A 22,159-nucleotide genomic window follows, 5' to 3' on the forward strand; every position below is an offset into this window, starting at 1 on the left:
TTTCTAACTGTTCCATGTTTCAGGGAAACTGTGACCAAAATTTATAAAACTTCTAGTACAGATTTCCAAGAGGCTGTACTACTGGAGAAGCAATCCAATTAGACTCTATAAAGAATTTTTTCGTCATCACTTATAATTAAATATATAGTTCATCTTAGACTTGAAGAATAAAGACAAAATTGGAAATGTATCCTTTTAAGTCTTGATGGATATCAGTCTGGATACTTTCTAAATCTTCTTTACCTGTTGGCAGGGGTTTTATGCTACCTACCATTAAAAGGTTTAATCCCCTTATCCATTTCTTTTCTAATGTCTAAATTTCCAGCTTTTTTTTGCTTCCTGTTTTTCTTCACATGAAATTATATTGAAGATTAGTATTTGGCATGAAAAGTTAAAACTTCACAAGACCTCTCTATTTCACAGAACATGCAAGGGGGTACTAAACTCCACGGTCAGCTGGGCCATGGAGACAAAGCCTCCTATCGACAGCCAAAGCATGTGGAAAAGTTGCAAGGCAAAGCTATCCACCAGGTGTCGTGTGGTGATGATTTCACTGTCTGTGTGACAGGTAAGCCATCAGCAGAAAGCATCTATGTGTATTTAATGTAGGCTACTGTGCTTAATCCTGTACAATTTTAGTTGGGATTTTACAACAAAAGACAATACTCAAAGAGCAAAAGACATTGAGCAAATATATTCATTAATAACAACATGCCAAATGTGCTATAATATTAGGGGATGGTGCACAAGGAGAATGCAGGTGGATAATAGAGAAGAGGTGGGATGAGGATAAATGTGTTATATGTCCCATTTGGGGGGAAAAATAATCCTACAACCTCATCAGGCTATAGATAACACAAAATCAAGATCAAGACCTCATTTTAGTTTTTGTCTTATCATTACTCACTTGGTTTTTATCTATAAAATAAAAATGGCCCCAGTAAAATTTTAAGCCCTTTTAATACTTTTTAAACTATGTTATAATTATAGTACATGTGACCGTCTATATACAAACAGCTCTAGACTCACACAGTCTATCCTTCAGATTTCCCTGATGGAGTCATCTCATGGGAGATCACTGGCCAGGTAGTTCTCATTCTAGCCCTGCCTGCCCAGCTTTCTGATTGAATAAAATAATTCAGACCTTTGATGAGTTCTGTTTTCCTTCCTTTTGCAGATGAGGGTCAGCTCTATGCCTTTGGATCAGATTACTATGGCTGCATGGGAGTGGACAAGGTTGCTGGCCCTGAAGTGCTAGAACCCATGCAGCTGAACTTCTTCCTGAGCAATCCAGTGGAGCAGGTCTCCTGTGGAGATAATCATGTGGTGGTTCTGACACGAAACAAGGAAGTCTATTCTTGGGGCTGTGGCGAATATGGTAGGGGTAGCCTTGTCTCTGTCCACTTCTTCCCAGGTGCACAGCCTGACTCGAAGCTTGTGTGCATCTAAACACATCATGCAGCCTCTATATGAGAAGTGTTAATTCAGTAAAAGAGAATCTTATAGAACATCTTCATTGGGAGGAGGTGCTCATTATAATGATTTTCATTTTTATGTGTGTTTCAGGACGACTGGGTTTGGATTCAGAAGAGGATTATTATACACCACAAAAGGTAAAATCAGAAGCAGCTTCTACCTAAGGCCTGTCTAAGTCACATAGACTCCAATAATATGTCCTCTTGACTTCATATCAAGGTGTTTGTTTTTTAAATATTTCCTATTTCAGGAAATATTGTGGGAGACTGACAATGTAGGATTTCTGATTTAGCACTATGTGGTCTTATCATCTGACTAAATCATAGAAAGCTGAGAAAGTGTATATATTAATAGCAACTGTGGACACTGTCACATCTTACTCAGGGATGAGAGCCAAAATCAGCGTGTACAGCAGAAAAGTCAAAATATAGCTACATATACACGGTAAAACCCCTCAAGAAGATACTAGAAAGCAGTAAACTATCTCTTAACCCTGTGCAGCCATTTTACCCTCCTATTTCTACAGTTGAACACCAGATGAAATCGTTGTTTTTGTTTAGGGTCATGTTGTATGAAACATAATGTCTAATTACTCTAAGCACTGTCAGAGCTGGCACTGCAAGGGGCTCACAGAAGCTGAAACCAGCTGAGGGACAACTGTGGTTACATCTCTCCCACCCCCATCTAGGGCACAGGCTTACCCACTGGAAGGTTGACTAATCAACTATACCGTTTATTGTTACCAGTTTTTATTTACATTTTAAAAATTAAATTATGTGTTTGTAGGGACCATTCTCACTGGGATTCATGGCTGTTCTCCTCCCCTGGAAGGCTGTCATAGAAACTATGAGGGTCCAGGTTTCAGGCTTTACACACATCCATCGTGGCCCCACACATCCGTCACCCCTACCATTTTCCATCTCTTGTCTATTTAGCTATAGAAGATTATAAGCATTTGGAAGTCCTAGCTGCTACCTCAGTACTCTGTCACCTCTCCTATAAAATGACCAGATTGGGACCCCACAGGGCTACTGTGTTTCTTCGGTAACTGTCAAGCAGCCTCCCATCTCAGAGGACAAAATCAGTAATGGATTGAAGCTTCTTCTTTCCCAACTTTTTCTGAGAAGTCTCCCTATTAGTAGAACCTGTTACTAAAACATACTGGGGCTGTCTGCTTAGGTCACCTGGAACTGCTGCCTTTTCCTTTATGTTATAAAACTTGAGCTCCATTTTGAAAATAGTAGCCTCTAAGCCGCTGGGCAAATCTAAAGAGAATACAGAAACCTTTACTTTCCTGTAGTCATTCTGCTAAATGCAGCATGTTACTTTTGAAAAAAATTTGAGGATTTTTTTCCTGGTCTGAGTTATGTATTTGGGATTTCTTTTTCTGATTTTTTTTTTTTTTCTTGCAGGTGGATGTTCCTAAGGCCTTAATTATTGTTGCAGTTCAATGTGGCTGTGATGGGACATTTCTGCTGACCCAGTCAGGCAAAGTGCTTGCCTGTGGACTCAATGAGTTCAACAAACTGGGTCTGAATCAGTGCATGTCTGGAATCATCAACCATGAAGTGAGTGCCCACTTTGTTTCTTTGGGATGCTATTATTGATTAGTGACCATAGAATTTGACTTAAGAATAAAGTGATGATCTCACAGACATTGTCTTCAGCAAAAGAAGCCATCCACAAAAGAATACGTGCTGTAGGATTCCAACTATGTAAAGTTCAAGAACAGGCAAAATTAACTTACGTTGGCAGAAGTCAAAATATTGGGTACTATTGTGGGAGGAGGGGTACGGGTATTAACAGAAGAGATGGGAGAAATCCTAGGCTGATGGAAATGGTCTCTATCTTGATTGGGGTGGTGGTTTTATAAGTATGTGCATACAGGAAAATGTATCAAGCTGTGAAGTATTTTGCAGTATATTGGTTATACCTCAATAAATAAATTGATTACAAAGAATAAAATGGTGGAATTCAGGTTCTACCTTATCAAGAAAGTTAACATTATGAAAAAGAAATATATTTCCATGTGTCATCTCCTTGTGGAGTTTTTTAGATTGGTTCCCAAGTCACTGATCCTATTATAGGCTTACTAAACGTAATTACCATTCTCCCCTTTCAAGGATGTTGTGACATTTTCCACTGATACTGTCTTAGTTTCCTGTTTGTGTTAGTATGATGAGTTTTTGTCATTTTCTAAAGAATCAGGTTAAGAGACAAGTTTTCTCCCTCAATGAAAAAGGTAAAAGTTAATTTTTAAGCAGTCTCTGAAGTAGTGATTTTCAATTAGGAAGAGTACAAATTCAAGGCAAGGCTGGAGATTTTTGTAGTTTGAGAAGGCATGTTCAGAATTACCATTACTTGATTTGTGTTGTTGTTATAACATTGGATTTGTTATGAAATTTTAAACTCATATGAGAGGATTCTTTTTTTATACTAATTCACAAGGGAATATGGGTTTTAACACAAAGTTGAGGAACATTACCCTATAGATGAAATTAGATCACAGGAAACTAATTGCTTTATGGGCTGGAGAGTTCTTCAGGATTTTAATTCTTTGCCCTGCCGCCTTTGTTAGGTATACAAAGTGTATAACAAGACAGATACCAGCAATTCTATCCTAATATGAATGCCTTCTGGGATAGAGAGTTCATGTTTTTTATACCCTAATTCAGAATCTAAAACTTTTGTTGTCAGAAAGTACTGCCTCATATGCTGAATTCTCTGATTATATATTGAGCTTTTTTCTTCTTGTATTCTACTGGAGCTGGAAACTACCTGGCACTTTCGTCTTAGTAACATGATTTGCCTTTTGAGGCCAGGTGCGGTGGCTCATGCCTGTAATCCTAGCACTCTGGGAGGCCGAGATGGGAGGATTGCTTGAGGTCAGGAGTTCGAGACCAACCTGAGCAAGAGTGAGACCCCCCGTCTCTACTAAAAATAGAAAGAAATTAGCTGGACAACTAAAAATATATGGAAAAAAATCAGTCAGGCATGGTGGTGCATTTCTGTAGTCCCAGCTACTCGGGAGGCTGAGGCAGAAGATTGCTTAAGCCCAGGAGTTTGAGGTTGCTGTGAGCTAGGCTGACGCCACAGCACTCTAGCCCAGGCAACAGAGCGATACTCTGTCTCCAAAAAAAACCCAAAAAATATGATTTGCCTTTTGGTCACTGTGGCCCATTCTCAGCCTGATTATTCCTCCTTTTTTACAAAAAAAGAAAAAAAAAAAACCCTCATGAATCTTTGTTTTTTTACCTTGTTTCAGGCTTACCACGAAGTTCCCTACACAACCTCCTTTACCTTGGCTAAACAGTTGTCCTTTTATAAGATTCGTACCATTGCCCCAGGCAAGACTCACACAGCTGCTATTGATGGTGAGTTAATTTATAACTGTATTACATGCCTTAGTAGCTCAGGCTCTTTTATCCTATCAAGTACTAGCTTTTCTTAACAATATATACATCCTTCTGATTTCCCACTAGCATCCAGGATTATCTCATTAACAAGTTAGGCATTCAAGTACACATTTTTGTTGATAACCATTATAAATGCAGGATAAATATATCCCTTAATGAGAACACCACACCTATAATTCCAGACATCTGTTGTCTCTAATGAGCACCTTCCATAAGTATTCTAAGATAGTACCTATTTTCCACATTTAAAATACTGCCATATTGGAGAGAAAATACAATATTGTCACTAACCGGGTCTCGTTGGATATATTGTCTAGATACCCTAGCTGCTATAGGTCCAGGATCATGGCTGGTTTATACTTGTGTATTCTAACAGCCAGAAGCTAGTCCATGGAACTCTGCATTAACTGCGTCTTTTCTCTGTTTAATCACCCATTTGTGCCTGGTTATTTATTTTTGCTTTTCCCTCAGAGCGAGGCCGGCTGCTGACCTTCGGCTGCAATAAGTGTGGGCAGCTGGGCGTTGGGAATTACAAGAAGCGTCTGGGAATCAATCTGTTGGGGGGACCCCTAGGTGGGAAGCAAGTGATCAGGGTTTCCTGCGGTGATGAGTTTACCATTGCTGCCACTGATGGTGAGTCTGTACCTGTCATTTCAAGCTTTCTGGACAGATGGCTGTGTTTTAATTTTTGATTTGGAAAGAGGTAGACTGGTTATTTGTATAGCTGAATCATGCATGTACTTTTTTATTTGTGTTAAATCAGTGGCCAGTTATGCATATTGAGCTTTTTAAAAGATCAGATTTCTAGATAATGACATGTTAATATTCTGAGTTCCCCCTTTTTTCACTTCAGCTTTAAGTTTATTGGTAAAATGTTTCAAGAATTATCAAGTACTTCCATATATACCTTGCCCAGCACCTTGTTGGTTTTAATAAACATTGACTGGGTGGCTGGAGAGAACAGAATAATTTAATCTTGCTCCTTGGTTGGGGTCAGTTGTACTGCAGTGATATCCTTAGGGACCGCTAAAGCTTGAAGGGCCATTTTCCTCTGTGCTATGTGTCTCTCTGCTTTCTGAATTGGTCTAAATTGATTTTTCTTCTCTCTTTTCTCTTGTGACTGTTTCTTCTCTGCATTTATCTTCTTGCTCCTGTCTGCTTCTCTTCTTTGCTGCAACTGTTGCCATCCTTCATTCCCTTCCCTCTTTCTTCTGCTTTCTTTTTTTTTTTCTCTTTTTTCTCGTGTCTTCCTATATTGTCCTCTGGACTTCTTGATTTATGTAGCCACTTTTTTCTCATGATTGGTGAACAACAAATCACATTTGATCTTCTTATCTTTTGACTCGTCAATTTTTGTTGTTGTTGCTTTACTCTGAGATGTCCTTGTTTTCTTTTGGTCTGTGCCTGTGTATACACATGAGGAGTCTCAGACAGGGATAGTGCCAATTAAGTGATCTGTTACTGTATGTAATTAAGTAAACCAGCTTTCAGAGCAGCACATTAACCCTCCCTGCTTGTCTCAAAACAAAGGAGTTTAGGGAGCAAACTGCTTGTCAGACTTAGATAAATGGAAACAGTACCTAGAAGGACAGAGTCAGCATATCACTGAAGATAAATTTAGTGCAACAAATTCAGTAGCACGTTCTGACAGGGTCTCAGAGAGATCATGTTTCTTGAGTAGATCTGTATACCTCATGAGTTAAACTTCAGAATGAGGAGTGTAGAATTGGATTCTGTGGCTGGGCATGTTACCTCTTGATAAATGTTCCTGTTCTCTGAACTGTACTTGTTAGCCTCATTCATGTCCAAGTCATCTTTTAGGCTCTGAAAATAAAAGAATACATCTCAGAAAGCACCTGTCCTCAAGGAGCTCACAGTCTAGTAAGGCAGGGGACTAATACAGGCAGGTCTCTCATGTGCTGTGATAACAGCATCCAACTCTTCCAAGCCCTGGAGTGCCCCGGAAGTTCAGTCCTCTCACCAAAGTGAGCTTATTCTCTTATATCCCCCATATACACTGACAGCCCCCCATGTACACCACCCCTGACCTCCAGACTCATTTATTCAACAGCTTCTTGACTTGAATGTCTAAGATAGGGTGGCTATATAGCCCAGTCATCCTGGATCAGTCCTAATTCATGCTTATTGTCCTGGCTTAATCGTTAATAGCACCCCCTTTTCATTTAAAAAAAAAAAAAAAGAGGGCTGGGCACAGTGGCTCATGCCTGTAATCCTAGTACTTTGGGAGGCTGAGGCAGGAAGATCGCTTGAAGCCAGGAGTTCAAGACCAGCCTGAGCAACATATCAAGATCCTGTCTCTACAAAAATATAAAAATTAGCCAGTAGCCTGGCACAGTGGCTTATGCCTATAATCCTAGCACTCTGGGAGGCCGAGGTGGGATTTCGAGGAATAGTTTTAGACCGTTCTGAACAAGAGTGAAACCCCATCTCTACTAAAAATAGAAAAATTAGCTGGGGCCTGGTGGCACCTGCCTGTAGTCACAGCTACTCAGGAGGCTGAAGCAGGAGGATTGCTTGAGCCCAGGAATTTGAGGTTGCAGTGAGCTATGATGATGCCACTGCACTCTAGCCAGGATAACAGAGCAAAACCTTGTCTCAAAAATGAAAAATATTTTTCAAAAAAGGCCTGATTTGGACAAGAAGTTATGGGCATCTCAAAACAAACTTAGTCTATTCAAAATCAAACTTCTTATTTTTGGCCCAGACCTGTTCCTCCTGCAGCCTTCCCATCTCAGTAAATGGCATCTCCATTCTACACGCCACATCCCATCCATCAACATATCTGTTGATTATCTTCAGAATATGTCCAACTACTTCTCACCATCTACAATACTACAGCTGGTCTGTCTCCCTGGTGCCACTCTTGCTCTTCTGCAGTCAGTTCTCCTCATGGTAGCCTGAGGGATCCTTTTAAATACCTATTGCTCAAAACCTCTAATGGTTCCCTCTATTAGTCAGTAGGAACCAAAGTCCTCACAATGCCCTGCATGGCCCTACATTACCAGGACCCCAGCCACCTCCTGACCTCTTCTGCTACTACTTTCTCCTCCTTTACTTAGCTCCAGCTGCAGTGGCCTCCTTGTTCCTTGTTTGTGTTACTAACGTTACCTGTGCAGGACCTTGCACTTGCTGTTGTTACTGCCTCGAAACTCTCTTCCTCACTGCAATCAGATCTCTGCTCAAGTGTCAAAAATTTTAGATAGGTAGTTCCAACTACCCTATCTAAAATAATGATACTGCACCCCACTATTCTGTATTTCCACTTATTTTTTCACCACTTATCTTCCTTTGTAGCACTTATCACTACCTTACATTTTAGATGTTTATTTATTTATGTATTATTAGTCTCCCCCAACTAGAATATTAATTCCATAGGGGCAGGGACTTGGTTTTGTTCACTGCTCTATCACCTCATACAGTGCCTGTCATGAAGTAGATGCCCAATAAAAGTTTGAATGACCCATAAAATGTTGTCAAATGAGTGAATGAATGAATGAATGATTGGCAATATGTAGGAGCAGTGGGCATTTTTATGTGGGTGTGATCAGAAGAGTTTAGGCTTTATATTGGGGAATAAGCAGCTTTCCCTTGTTTGCTACATAGTGTACATGTATACATAGTATGTAGTCTTTCTAGTTCTAGGGCATAAAGATGGGGCACACAAGGAGTTAGGAAGCCACTGTTCTGTTAAATGATCTGCTGTTTAACTTTTTTTCTAGATAATCACATTTTTGCCTGGGGCAATGGTGGTAATGGCCGCCTGGCAATGACCCCCACAGAGAGACCACATGGCTCTGATATCTGTACCTCATGGCCTCGGCCTATATTTGGATCTCTACATCATGTCCCAGACCTATCTTGCCGTGGCTGGCATACCATTCTCATTGTTGGTAAGAGTTTCATATGTGTAGGGTTGGGATGGCTTTGACAGAGGGCAGACCCACATCTCTAAGGTACTCTTTGGTCACATTCTTGGAGACAGAAGTATCCTGAAAAAAAGAGGCTACTTCTATAAGCCCTATAATGGTCAGGGATGCCATATCTAGTGGTAGGAACAGAACACTGTCATTTCCTGGACCTTTGCAATCTACCATCCCTTGATCATTTTTTAATATAACTTTGGGCTCTGCCTCATCTTTTTGTTCCTTCTAGTCATCATGCACTAATTATTTAATAGTTTGTTGCCTGTGTTCATGCTTCTTTAAATCATAAATGCTTTCTGCATAAAGATTACTTTGTTAAGAACTAAAATTTAAATGCCTATGTAAGGGTTTACAAGTCCATTGTTTTAGATCAGTGGTTTGAAACCATGGCTGCACATTAGAATCCCCTGGGGAGCTTTTAAAAATCCCATTGTCAGTGCTGGGTGTGGTGGCTCACGCCTGTAATCCTAACACTCTGGGAGGCCGAGACGGGTGGATCGCTCAAGGTCAGGAGTTCCAGACGAGCCTGAGCAAGAGTGAGACCCCGTCTCTACCAAAAATAGAAAGAAATGATTTGGACAGCTAAAAATCTATATAGAAAAAATTAGCCAGGCATGGTGGCTCATGCCTGTAGTCCCAGCTACTCGGGAGGCTGAGGCAGTAGGATCGCTTAAGCCCAGGAGTTTGAGGTTGCTGTGAGCTAGGCTGACGCCACGGCACTCACTCTAGCCCGGGCAACAGAGCGAGACTCTGTCTCAAAAAAAAAAAAAAAAATCCCATTGTCAGACCCTACCCCTGATCAATTAAATCAAAATCTCTGGGGTGGGACGTAGGTATTGTTACGTTCTAAGGCTTCCTAGGTGATTCCAATGAAGAGCTAAAGTAGGGAATTGCTACTTTAGATAATGAATATAGTTAGAATAGCAAGTGGTGCTTGGCTATGGTATTAATTTCTAATACAGTAATAATTATAAAGTTATTTGGAGTCAGGGATAGCAAATATCTTAGTCTTCTTTCACTTTTCTTGCCTATATCTGTATACAGTGCTTACCTACCAAATATTTTTTCGCAGAGAAAGTATTGAATTCTAAGACCATCCGTTCCAATAGCAGCGGCTTATCCATTGGAACAGGTGAGTAGCAATGTGTCAGGTACCAGTGGTTTTCTGAAGTGTGGATCTTTGGGTTAGAGTCCATGCAGTCTCCAAAACTGAAAGGAAAATAGGAAATTTCTTTGGGAAATGAGGTATACAGGATTAAGAGGGAGGATCATATTTTGGTGGGTTTCACAATAAGTTATGACTTTCACATTTTAGTCAGAGGGAGAGTATATCTTCTTTGTCCACAACGAATATGGAAGTGATTAAGTGGCTTGCCCAACACTGTAATGTGACTTATATATTATTCCTTCTCTTACAGCCCTAGGGGCTATAGGTCCTCTCTGCCCTTCACTTCCATGGTATTCCCAGGGGTACTCCAGTCTATAGAAACAGTCCTTTAAAACAGGTCCTCAGAAATAAAAGTTGGCTAAACTTTCAACATGATTAGGAAAACCATCCCAAAGCTCTCTGATAGTTTTCCTTTGACTGCTTTCCTTATGGTTCTCTGTTATGTGGGACCATGCCAGGAGATTGAATCTATATTCCTTTTTGGTTTTCCACCTGCTAGAGTTTCTGTAGTCTTTGATGTCTCAGAACTTGGATTCTGATATTTTGTGGAATCAAAACACATAAACACCCCAAATAAAAGCAGATTAAAGCTGGACACAGTGGTATGCACCTATAGTCTTAGCTACTCAGGAGGCTGAGATGGGAAGATCACTTGAGGTCAGGAGTTCAAGGCTGTCGTGCGCTATGATCTCGCCTGTGAGTAGCCAGTGTATACCAGCCTGGGCAACATTAGCAAGACACCATTTCTAAAAAGCAAATAAATAATCATATTAATTTCCCAAAATGAAACAGTTAGAAATATGATCTAGACTTGTTGAACTTTATACATACACATACACTTATACCTTTTATTGGTTTCCTTAAGTAATCCATTGCTCAGCATCTCTATTTGTGCCTATCACAATGACTAAAATATCTCTTCTGCTAAGCACAGCTATTCTATTACAACATTGTTTTGCTGGAAAAGTATTTAAAGGAAAAGCATAAGATTAAAAGCAAATGTCCAGGCCTGGTGCAGTGGCTCACGCCTGTAATCCTAGCACTCTGGGAGGCCAAGGTGAGAGGATCGTTTGAGCTCAGGAGTTTGAGACCAGCCTGAGCAAGAGCAAGACCCCCATCTCTACTAAAAAAAAAATAGAAAGAAATTAACTGGACAGCTAAAAATATATAGAAAGTGTTAGCCAGGCATGGTGGTGATGCCTGTAGTCCCAGCTACTCAGGAGGCTGAGGCAGAAGGATTGCTTGAGCCCAGGAGTTTGAGGTTGCTGTGAGCTAGGCTGATGCCACAGCACTCTAGCCTGGACAACAGAATGAGACTCTGTCTCAAAAAAAAAAAAGCAAATGTCCATTGCCAGAAAATGTAAACAAGAGTATAAGGGCAGAGATTTTTATCATTTTTATTCATAAATTTTATCCACATTGCCTAGAACAGGGCCTGGTAAATGCTCGATAAATATTTATTGATTGTGTTAAAACCATCCATTGGACTATTAAACAGAAGTGAAAATGAACAGCATCTCCAAATATTTCCATAATATGAAATGTAAAAAGCAAGTGGCAGCAGACTACATGGCTTTTTATAAAGTTTAAAAACAAGCAAAGTAAATAATACTGTATTGTTTAAGGGTATATCAATAGATGATAAGGTTTTTTAGGAAGAAGTGGTAAATACAGAATTAATGAGAATGTCTTTATTCTGGGTAGGAGGCCAGAGAAGAAAGGAATTCACAAGGCAGCTACAGTGATCCAGGTGATGCTCTAGTTCATCACTGTCCAATAGGTCTTTCTGTGACAATGGGGTGTTCTATATCTGTGCTGTTCACTATAGTAGCCACTCGCCCCATGTGGCCATTGAGCACTTGAAAAGTGGCTTGTGTGACTGAGGAACTGAATGTTTAATTCTGTTTACACTTAAATGGGTACATATGGCTAGTAACTATCATATTTGATGGTGTAATTCTAGTTCTAGTAGCAGATTCACGTATGTTTGTTTTATTGTTAGGCATCAAAACTTACACATAAGTTAAAAATAGTGTTATTTGAATCTCAAATGTAACATAATTTTTAAAAGCTATTTAAAACAAAAACAAGTTTCAGAGCTAATTTTGGTAACTTTAGTTCTGCTGCTTCAGTAGGATCACAGGGTGGCCCAATCAGTCCTCAGGCCAGTACGACAATGGTAATACACACTTTTTTACATTTAACCTTAGAATATACCATGCAATTATTTTTTAGTTTTGGCAAATTTATTTTCTTAATTATATTTTTCTTTGGCCCATATTAAAATTCAATTTTGTTTCCTGACCACATATCTGTTAGTCATCGTTAAAGTAATTTGGAATATGCTGCATGATAAAACCAGCTATCATATTTTTAAAATTTAATGCTCACATTAAGTGTTGAAGAATTTACCATTCATGTTTTCCCCCAGACAGGGAGTTAGTGGTGAGTTTATCTGTCAACTTTAATTGGTGTTTGGCTCAAATGTTAAAGACCTTTTTATATAAAATGAATGTCTATGGGGGATGCTACAATCTGAATGTATGTATTAAAGAAGCAGAGTAAACATGGATGCTAGATTTGATGAGCTGTGTGGTTCCGGGGATTGTTCAGTAATGCTCTAGAGTATTGATAATCTGCTATGGATATAGGGTAAGCAAGTTTGGAAAATGGAAGTGAATCATCATTATGAACATCCTGATACCCACATACTTTGTGTAAGAAATAAAAATTTAGTCCCCAGTATCTGACTTACATTGTTGCAATTCTACTTCATGCAACTCTAGGAAGCTTTCCAGGGTAAGTGGGACTGTCAGATGGTAAATCTTTCTTGCTGCATAGCAAAGCTGTCTACTTCTGTGCTGTGTATCTGTCAGTGGTTCAGAGCTCTAGCCCTGGAGGAGGTGGTGGTGGTGAAGAGGAGGACAGTCAGCAGGAATCTGAAACTCCTGATCCAAGTGGAGGCTTCCGAGGAACAATGGAAGCAGACCGAGGAATGGAAGGTTTAATCAGTCCCACAGAGGCCATGGGGAACGGTAGTGGGGCCAGCAGCTCCTGTCCTGGCTGGCTTCGAAAGGTAATTCCTTTGGAAGAGGTACCTCAGATGAAATACCAGTCCCTTAGCAAGGACTAGAAAGGAGCTATCATGACCTCTCAGTTTTTCATGCCGTATGAACTGTTTTGCAGCAGGAATCAAGGTTTCTGATTTCTGCCTAGAAAGAAATCACCAAATCATTAATCCTTTTTCCTTTCCAACAGGAAGAGATACAAAATGTTCTCCTTACCTGTATTAGTTAAGTGAATGTAAATTAATATAGTCTACCTTGAAGGTAGTTTTTGTAGTGCATATATGCAAAGATTAAGCTTGTAAATTTTGTACTGTCATTTATAAAAATGGAATACTGGGGCAATTGGAATGCTTACAATCGGAAAATGGTTTATGAAAGTTGAATTTCGTTGAAGTATATTTATTTTCAAGGAAAATTGGTCACAACATTTGACTATGCAGAAGAGGATAAAATACATGTTAGTATGATGTCATTCTTTTAGAAAATATATAACACAAAAGTATGTCAACAGAACTATATATTGACTGTTTAAACAGTGATTATCTTTGAATGATGGGAGAGTTGGTGGTTTTTATTAGCTTCCTTTTCCCATCTGTATTTTCTCATTTTCTACAGTGAATATTTACAGTTTGTGAAATTTAAAATTTTTAAACCCCCCCCAAAATCTATTAAATAAGACTAAACTTGAGAGTTGTTTGAGGAGTCTGAACAGAAGAACCAGTACACTATTCTAGATGCACCTTCAGCCCCAGCCTTAAGCAACCTCGCAGCGAGACTCACTACCAGTACCTTAGAGCTTCCCGATTCACTGAATAGCCTGTGTAGAATAAATGTTTTGGAGAAACACACCAGACTCTCCAGACTGTCCTTGAATTTAAGTTGAATTTGCATCACTGTTACTCCTCTGATGAAGGGATGGCAGTTTGCTCACAGGTAGGGTGAGATGTGGTGTTAATCACAACTGTTCTGCCCCACTAGAGGGTGCTGATGTCATGACAGTGGAAACTATAGGAAAAGAGAAAAGAGAATTTGGGAGAAAGCAAATTACTGCAAACAGAACTGATAAGGTTCTTTCTCATATACATAGGAGCTGGAAAATGCAGAATTCATCCCCATGCCTGACAGCCCATCTCCCTTAAGTGCAGCATTTTCAGAATCTGAGAAAGATACCCTGCCTTATGAAGAGCTACAAGGACTCAAAGTGGCTTCTGAAGCTCCCTCGGAACACAAGCCCCCAGTGGGAGCCTGGGTAACTGAGCTTTTTGCCTTTGAATCATGACTAGGTGTAAACAGTTATTGTGAGCTCGGCCCAGTTCTCCTGGCCCCACTGTCTCTTCCTCTAGCTTTTGGTCTTCCAGCTGCCCTGCATTAACTCATCATACTGTCTATTAAGGTGTTTACCCTTTCACATTTCTGATAGGCTAACACCTTTCTACACCAGAGGATTGTCTTTTACTCTCTGCCTCAGAAGTACCAAAATTGAAATTCCAAAATTCAAATTCAGTTTTTCATGACACTGCTAGGGTGGGTAACTCTAAATATAAGAAGTATATAGCTTGTAGTTTAGTTTGGAAGCGAACCTAATATACACCTAACTGTGGTGGAAATGAAATTGTTGTGAATATCTCAATAAAACTATAAACCAGTGGCATCAAACTTTTTCTATAAAGGGCTACGTAGTAATTATTTTAGACTTTTCCTTTATATTTCTTTATATAAAGATCCACATAGTAATTATTTTAGACTTTGTGAGCCATACAGTCTCTTTTACAACTATTTAATTCTGACATTATAGCACAAAAGCAGCCTCAAATAATACATAGTGAATGAGCATGCCTGTGTTCCAATAAAACTTTATTTACAAAAACAACAGGAGGTCAGAGTTGGCCCGTGGGCTGTCATTTGCTGGCCCTTGCTATAAACAAAGTACAGTAGAAGGGAGAAAAGTCCAGATTGGGATAATTGAAAAGCTCCCCAGAAGAGGTAATAAAACCTTTTAAACTTCAAAGTGAATGTTTTAATTCCTCTGTCAGCCTTCTTGAATTGTGTTGGTGGTCCTGTTGACTGCACATCTCTCTAATCTTTTTTAAAGTGTCATCTGTTATATATATCCACTGCATATCACTACATCCTCACTGTGGTCTGAAGGACTTGTTCTAAACCAAATCATGCTTTTCCCCACTTCAGCATTTTATTTTATTTATTTATTTGTTTATATTTTATAATTTGTAGAGACACGGTCTTGCTGTGTTGCTCAAGCTGGTCTAAAACTTCTGGCCTCAAGTGATCCTCCCACCTCAGCCTTCCAAAATGCTGGGATTACAGGCATTAGCCTCCGTGCCTGGCCAATTTTGTTTTTGAGACAGGGTCTCACTGTCACCTAGGCTGGAGTATACTGGCACAATCAGAGCTCACTGCAACCTCAAACTCCAGGGTCAAGCAATCCTTCCACCTCAGCCTCCCCAGTAGTTAGGACTACAGGCACATGCCACCATGCCCAGCTCCCACTTCAGCATTTTAAATGAGAAGATATCAAAGCACTTTAAAATTTTTCACAATGTCCTCCAAAATAGACAATTGGTCTTCTACCTTAGCCTATGGGGACTGAGGCATTTGAGGGTTCCCTTGCCCTGTTATATCAGTGCCAGGTGCTATTGTAATCCCAGTATTTTTCTGTTTCTGTTGCATATATTCTTATGTATATATGTTTTATCTTCTTAGTTTAAAAGTAAAATCTGATTGCACCTAGGGGAAGTTTGTATTGGGGAGCTGTAGCACCTGGGCAGAACCTCCTACAATCTCTCCTTGTCTCTCTAGCCTCTTCGGCTGAATCCTGCAATAACATGTGCTGGGAAGGGTACACCACTGACGACTCCTGCCTGTGCATGCAGCTCTCTGCAGGTGGAGGTTGAGAGATTGCAGGGTCTGGTGTTAAAGTGTCTGGCTGAGCAACAGAAGCTACAGCAAGAAAACCTCCAGATTTTTACCCAACTACAGAAGCTGAATAAGAAATTAGAAGGAGGTCAACAGGTAAGCGCATTACGAGAATTATCCAGTGTCTAAGTCTGTTTTGAAGAATCACAGAAACAAAACACCAAGTGCTGAAATAGATTTGTTCCTTTGCAGGTCTTCACTTTTTCATGATGTCACTTTTGTAATTAATTCCAGAAGCCTTGGGTCTTGTTCAGTTACTTGGATTGAATCATTTTCATCACCTAACTTCCATTGTTTTTTGTTACTATTCATTTTTTCTTTTTATTATGAAAAACTTTAAACATTACAGTACAATGAACAACCATATATCCACCATCTATATTCAACAGTTGTTAACATGTTGCTGTATTTGTTTCAACTTACAAATATATGCTTTATTTATTTTGCTGAACCATTTTAAAGTAAATTATAAAAATCATAATACTTAATTACATATCTCTAAAAATAAAGACATTCATTCTCCTGAACAACCATAATACTATCACACCTTACAAAATTAACACTAATATTCTTAGTTCACATCCAGTATCCAGTTGATATTCCAGTTTTCCCCACAGAAATGTCCTTTATCACTTTATCAGACCAAAATCTAACTAAGAACCTCACATTCCATTTGGTTATGTCTCTTGTTTCTTTTAACCTAGAACAATTCCCTCCACCACCATCACCCTTTGTAAACATATTTTCATCACATTGACTTGTTGAAGAAACCAAGCCAGTTATTTAACAGAATATCCCACATCCTGGATTTGTCTTGTTTTCTTGGGGTATTGTCTAACTTGTTCTTCTGTCACCCTGTCTTTTCTGAAAACCAGAAGTTTGACTTCTGGCTTGATTAGATTCAGGTTAAACATTTTTAGTAAAAATATTTCATAGGTGATGCTGCTTGTGTTATTTTTAACGAGCCATAGTATTGTTCTGTATAGAGTGAACTAGGAACAGGGAAATAGAGCTCAGCCCTTGGCTTTGCCATTTACCAGCTATATGTGTTTCGGCTAATTACTTTGTTTCTCTGAGCCCTGGTTTCTCACTTAAGAAAATTATACCATCCACTTCATATGGTTCTTTTGAGGATCAAAAGAAACAATGTCTATGAAATTACTTTAGAAAGTAATATACACAGTTGAGGTAAGATTAGCAGCTGTGGCAGGCAGGAATATTGTTTTGTCCAGGACTGTTCCAGTTTTAAAACTGAGAATTCTGCATGCCAAAAAACCCTGCAGTCCAGGACAAACTAGGACACTTGGTCATCTTACCTGCAGCAAATGTGAGGGTGTGGACTTTATGTAAAATAGTGCTTTGAGCTTCTCACAAGACTGTCCTGAACTGCTGTGACTAGGTGGCACTGTTGCTAATGTGGACTGTGTTTTATCTGGACAGGTGGGGATGCATTCCAAAGGAACTCAGACAGCAAAGGAAGAGATGGAAATGGATCCAAAGCCTGACTTAGATTCAGATTCCTGGTGCCTCCTGGGAACAGACTCCTGTCGACCCAGCCTCTAGTCTCCTGAGCCTATATAGCCCCAGGAAACTGGGATCCAAAGAACTTCACAGCACACTTACCAAATGCAGAGAGCAGCTTTCCTGGCTTTGTTCACTTGCAGACAAGGAGCACAAGGCGGAGGCTCTGAAGCACTCTCCTTGTACGTTTGGAGAGTGGCATTGCCTTTTAGATAGGATCTAGAAGTGATTTTATTGTTTTGAAGAATGGAAGGGCCCCATGGCCCTGGCTTTGTCATCAGTGACTGCCATAGCAACAGCAGCTCTGTACCTCATCTGTTGATCCCACCTTTGAAGAGGAGACACAGTGCTCACCTTAATTGCGCTGGTAGCAGCTTATATCCCATATACCATTTTCACCATTGATTGGAAGCTGCCTTGGGAATTAAACACCAGGCATTGCACCTCTGGGTGGGGGAGGGAAAAGTGTAAAGCTGGAGTGGGCTGGAAGCAGCCGTGGCCTACCCAGCATCCTCTGGAGAGTGGTGAAGCATTCTGAGCCCTCTCAGGAGCCCTAAGTCTGAGAAAGTATGTCTGGTGAAAACAATGTAGAGCTTGTTTCCAGAAAGTTCAGTTACTTCATGCAGCTAAATGCTTTAGGAGGAAAAGTGGGCTTAGATTGCTTTTCCTCTGAGGTTGATTGAAATTTCTTCAGTGAGGAGTAGAGAAAGGGCAGGTCCCTCCGCATCACACAGCTGGAGTTTCAGGATGTGGCTGATGCATGGTGGGATTTCGTAGCTTTGGAAGATACCTCTGAGGGATGAGGTGTCTCAGAGAATTGTGTCAGTGGGGCAGTAGGAATGGCCTTAAGAGAAAGTCATGAGGGAATGGAGGTTCTCCTTTAGCTGCCTCTACCTGGTATCTTAGAGAAGGCTGAGATGGACTCAGTCTTCTGCTCAGGAGAAGGTTTATGCCTCTACCTTCATGGCTTTTAAGGTTCTAACCTTGACAGCTGCAGCCCAAACACTCCCTTTCCTTATGTCTAGTCAGTATTTTTCCCCTTTTGGTGTTTATGAAGCCATATCATAACCAGTGAATCTGTATCATCTTTCCTACTTGAGTGGCCCAAAGCCAGCACCAAACCCTGGGAGTCCCTGAAGCCTAACAGAACAGGTAGAACCTGCTGAGTGGAAGGAATTTGGCTGAGAGCTCACTGCTAATCCCATATTCATTGTGTCCCTGTAGGCAAGAGCAAGCTAGCTTTCCCAAGGAGAAAGAGTATCCTAGAAGAATAAAACTTCATGTAGAACGTTCTAGGCAGGCATTTGATGGTTTCACGTAAGGATGTGAGCTTTGTGTTTCTGCCTAGCCTTAGGAAATGTTCCTTTAGTACTTTGAGTCATAAGAGCTGCTTTGAAGAGTCTCATATCCTACCTCCCTACAAACAGCTAAATTGTGTTTCGTTTTCCCCAAACCAAAATATGTGTGATATCTGTTTAATATTGTGGAAGGTCCTGTGCAATGGAAATTTTGCCATTTCCCTAAACCTGGTGTAAAGGCTAATGCTCTGGGAAAACCCCATGGCTGGGGATGGGCAACTCTGTTCAATGGGATCTTCTTTGGTTTGATGTTCCCATTGTTTTCTCAATTCTGGGAAGCTTAGTACATTAGTACTATCGTAATCACTGAAGCCTTTTCTTGAAATCAGGGAAGGGCCAACCTTGGATTAAAGTTACAAGTTCTGGGGACTTGGGGGTTGCTGTAAACCCTAACAGTGGGTTTTGGTTCATCATGTAAATGCAACTTTAATTTTCTTAAGGACTGACTGGCCTGCCATGTCCCTGTATCCTCATGCTCACCATCTCAGCAGGCCTGAGAGGCAGGGTCAGTTTGGGTGTGCATCATGAGGATTGCTTCCCGTGTGAAGCTGAGGGACATGGGCACGTTGCTGAGACTGTGGGGTGAAAGTGAGTGCTGACAGCGGGTGAGAGCCCTTTTCTTGTTCAGAGGGGGGTCATTCCCTAGCGGTGGAACACTGTGGTCATTTTCTCTAGCATGTCCCCTTGGAAAGTCTAGATTTGCTGTTAATCTAGCCGAGTATCTAAGTTCTGTGCCTTAGAGATAATTTGCACTTTCCCAAATTGTGCCTGGGACAGCCATTATGATTTTTTTCCCACCAAACAACTATGCAAACAGAAACCAGTTCAAAGGTGGATAAAGTGAAAGGTGAGGCAGTAGTAATGCCTTTGAATGGTTGTCTGTAGCTAATTCTCTTTAGATTTTGTCATGCTTTTCTACTTTATGCAGTGCTAGGTGTTTTAAGTTTTCTAGTAGTATCGCTTTTGAGTTATAGTATAACCTGAGTTACTCCTCTGCTCTGACATTGTTGTGGAAAGAACTAGCTTATTGTTAGCCATATGCTTGAAAGGTTGAGGGTGGAATGGTTTGGCATTTCTGTTTTAAATAAACATTTAAACTCTCGATCAGTGCTGTGCCTCAGTAAGCCTGCACACAGACCTTAGTCACTGGGGTTAAAACACCCAGATTCTAGGCTTTCATGAACCTTTGATTCAGTGAGTCTTTATGTAAATAAACAAATGTTCTTGGAACAGAAACAACACGAGGGACATTTGCACAGAAATAATCTTTGCTTCTTTCTAGTTTCTTATTCTTGCCAGCAGAATCACGTCCTTTTTTCCCCCAAGATGTCCAGAAGACAGCGCTGAAAGTGCAGGGGGAGAAAAAAATAAGCCTTTAAAAGAAGGATCCCTTCTTGAACTTACCTCCTCAGTCTCAGCGGGGGGCTTTTCCAAGTGATTATGCCAGTTTATGTTTTTAAACTTTTCCCTCAAAGAGGGTGAACTGTATTTGGTCTAATAGCACAGCCAAGTTATAACTTCTCTTGGCTTCACATTTCACTAAAGGTTAAAGTAAAAGCAGAGTAAAACTCAAATTTCATTTGGTTTGCCATATATTCACAAACAATCATAATAGAAAGAACAACTGAAGAGCAAGAATGTATTTTAAATAAATTCATTCAAATGAGATCCCTGGGCCTCCAAAGAAGTATTACTCATGATAGTGTCAGGGCAGAGGGGGCTGTAGTCAGGGCTATAAAATACGTTCCTTCCTGCTGCAAAGCCAAAAATCATTTATTGCTTCAATGATTAACTGTGGAGATAAATGTGCTGGTCATTAAATCTCACAAAATCATGAAACATTAGGGAGAAAAACTCCACTATGTCACATCTCTGCTACCTCCTATGTAGTTGTGAAGAGTGATAAATTGATGACTGAAAGCAAATCTTGGCCAGAAGGTGCTGTGAAGTAAATACATTGCTGTTAAGAAATATTGTCTCAGCACGTTTACATACATTTAAAATGAAATGGGTTTCCATGTGAGTTCCACAAGGAAATTTTTCCCATGGCCTTAACCTTTTGAACTTTAAAATTTATAACATTTACTTGCACTAAAGTTTCTTGGATAAAGTAATATAAAATACAGACACTAAAACAGCATTTATTTATCCACTATCATCCTCTGAGCTATCCCGGAAGAGACAGACAGAAAAAGGTTCTTAACCTCTTCCCAAAGACCAGATCAAGCTAAATTTAAAAGACTAATAGATATTCCTAATATAATCAAGGCCTGAACACATAGAGATCCAAGGGAACACTAAGGCATTGACTATTGTTTTATTTCTTTAGTAACATAAGAATGAGTAACTGCTTCCTTGTGTCTATAGAAAGCACTGCCCCCTCACACATTTGTTCTCTGTGGAGGACCCTGATCTGTGACCTTAATAACATCATCCAGGGATCCCAAACCTCAGTGCCTGGGGGCCAGGTAGGTAAGGGCAGCAGGCTAGGTGGTGCTGCTGTCCCCATCGGAAAGCAACTGATTCTGAACCCCGCCCAATTTGTGCTGTGCAGGTTGCTGGCCCAGTGTTTCCAGAACTTCCAGTTTTTCAAGAGTTGCTCCATATCCCGATTTCGAAGTGTCAGATCATGTATTTAATGCTGTGCCAGCCCAATAAAACATCTGTGGGGCAAAGCAGTCCACAGGCTACCACTTTGTGACCTTGGCCACAGCTTACTCTTGCCATCTATTGCTTTTAACATCAAGTGTGAAACTTAAAGTGTGTACTTCATTAAACTTGGCTGGAGAATGCACACATTGGGTTAAATGTCCAGTGTCTCTATGTGAGGTTTCCGTAAGGGGCTAACCAAAGGCCCCATTACGTGCTACCTTTTTTCCTCTGGAACAATTAAAAAAGTGCAAAGCAATTCGATATATGCTCCTCTTTAAGTAGATAATTTTTTTCAGCCTAGTGTCCTGCAGCTCCACTGCTGAAGCCTTAAACTCACATTTCAAATTGGTCTTATCTGTTAGCCCAGCCACCTGACAGAAGCTGCAGAAGAACTGGGATAGGAGTGAGTGGCCATTTGTTTGTTATTCAGCAAAATGTGGTTTTGTTGTCTGCCCAGTCTCCTTTGCCCAGCTCAAGCTGGGTGGTTTTTCTCCAGGATTTTAAACTAATAATATGAGTGGTGCTCTCAAGACAGTAATCCTAGTAGGATTTCAGATCTGTTGTGCTAGCTTCATTCCTATCTGAACTGATGTTAGCTTCTCAGACATTAACTTACTGGTTT

The 22,159-nt window shown here is 40.2% G+C and overlaps 1 protein-coding gene across 2 annotated transcripts in view; it reads left to right on the forward strand.

Annotated features, from left to right (window-relative positions):
• NEK9 (NIMA related kinase 9) overlaps positions 1-19,987 on the forward strand; it is a 43,262-nt gene extending 23,275 nt beyond the window's left edge. Inside the window, exons 11-22 of one of the 2 annotated variants that reach the window (XM_045563635.1) lie at positions 424-568; positions 1,178-1,378; positions 1,567-1,613; positions 2,889-3,044; positions 4,742-4,850; positions 5,364-5,525; positions 8,633-8,803; positions 9,909-9,968; positions 12,881-13,080; positions 14,160-14,321; positions 15,890-16,102; positions 17,447-19,987. In XM_045563635.1, the coding sequence (XP_045419591.1) occupies positions 424-568; positions 1,178-1,378; positions 1,567-1,613; positions 2,889-3,044; positions 4,742-4,850; positions 5,364-5,525; positions 8,633-8,803; positions 9,909-9,968; positions 12,881-13,080; positions 14,160-14,321; positions 15,890-16,102; positions 17,447-17,569 (1,749 nt within the window). In that variant the 3' untranslated portion in view covers positions 17,570-19,987. Of the gene's footprint in view, positions 1-423; positions 569-1,177; positions 1,415-1,566; positions 1,614-2,888; positions 3,045-4,741; positions 4,851-5,363; positions 5,526-8,632; positions 8,804-9,908; positions 9,969-12,880; positions 13,081-14,159; positions 14,322-15,889; positions 16,103-17,446 lie in introns of both variants that reach the window. The other variant, XM_045563643.1, reaches the window with a different exon arrangement.
• Positions 19,988-22,159: the final 2,172 nt, after the last annotated feature.

This window comes from Lemur catta, chromosome 1, assembly GCF_020740605.2.
Source record: "Lemur catta isolate mLemCat1 chromosome 1, mLemCat1.pri, whole genome shotgun sequence".
In the NCBI taxonomy this organism is placed as follows: Eukaryota; Metazoa; Chordata; class Mammalia; order Primates; family Lemuridae; genus Lemur; species Lemur catta.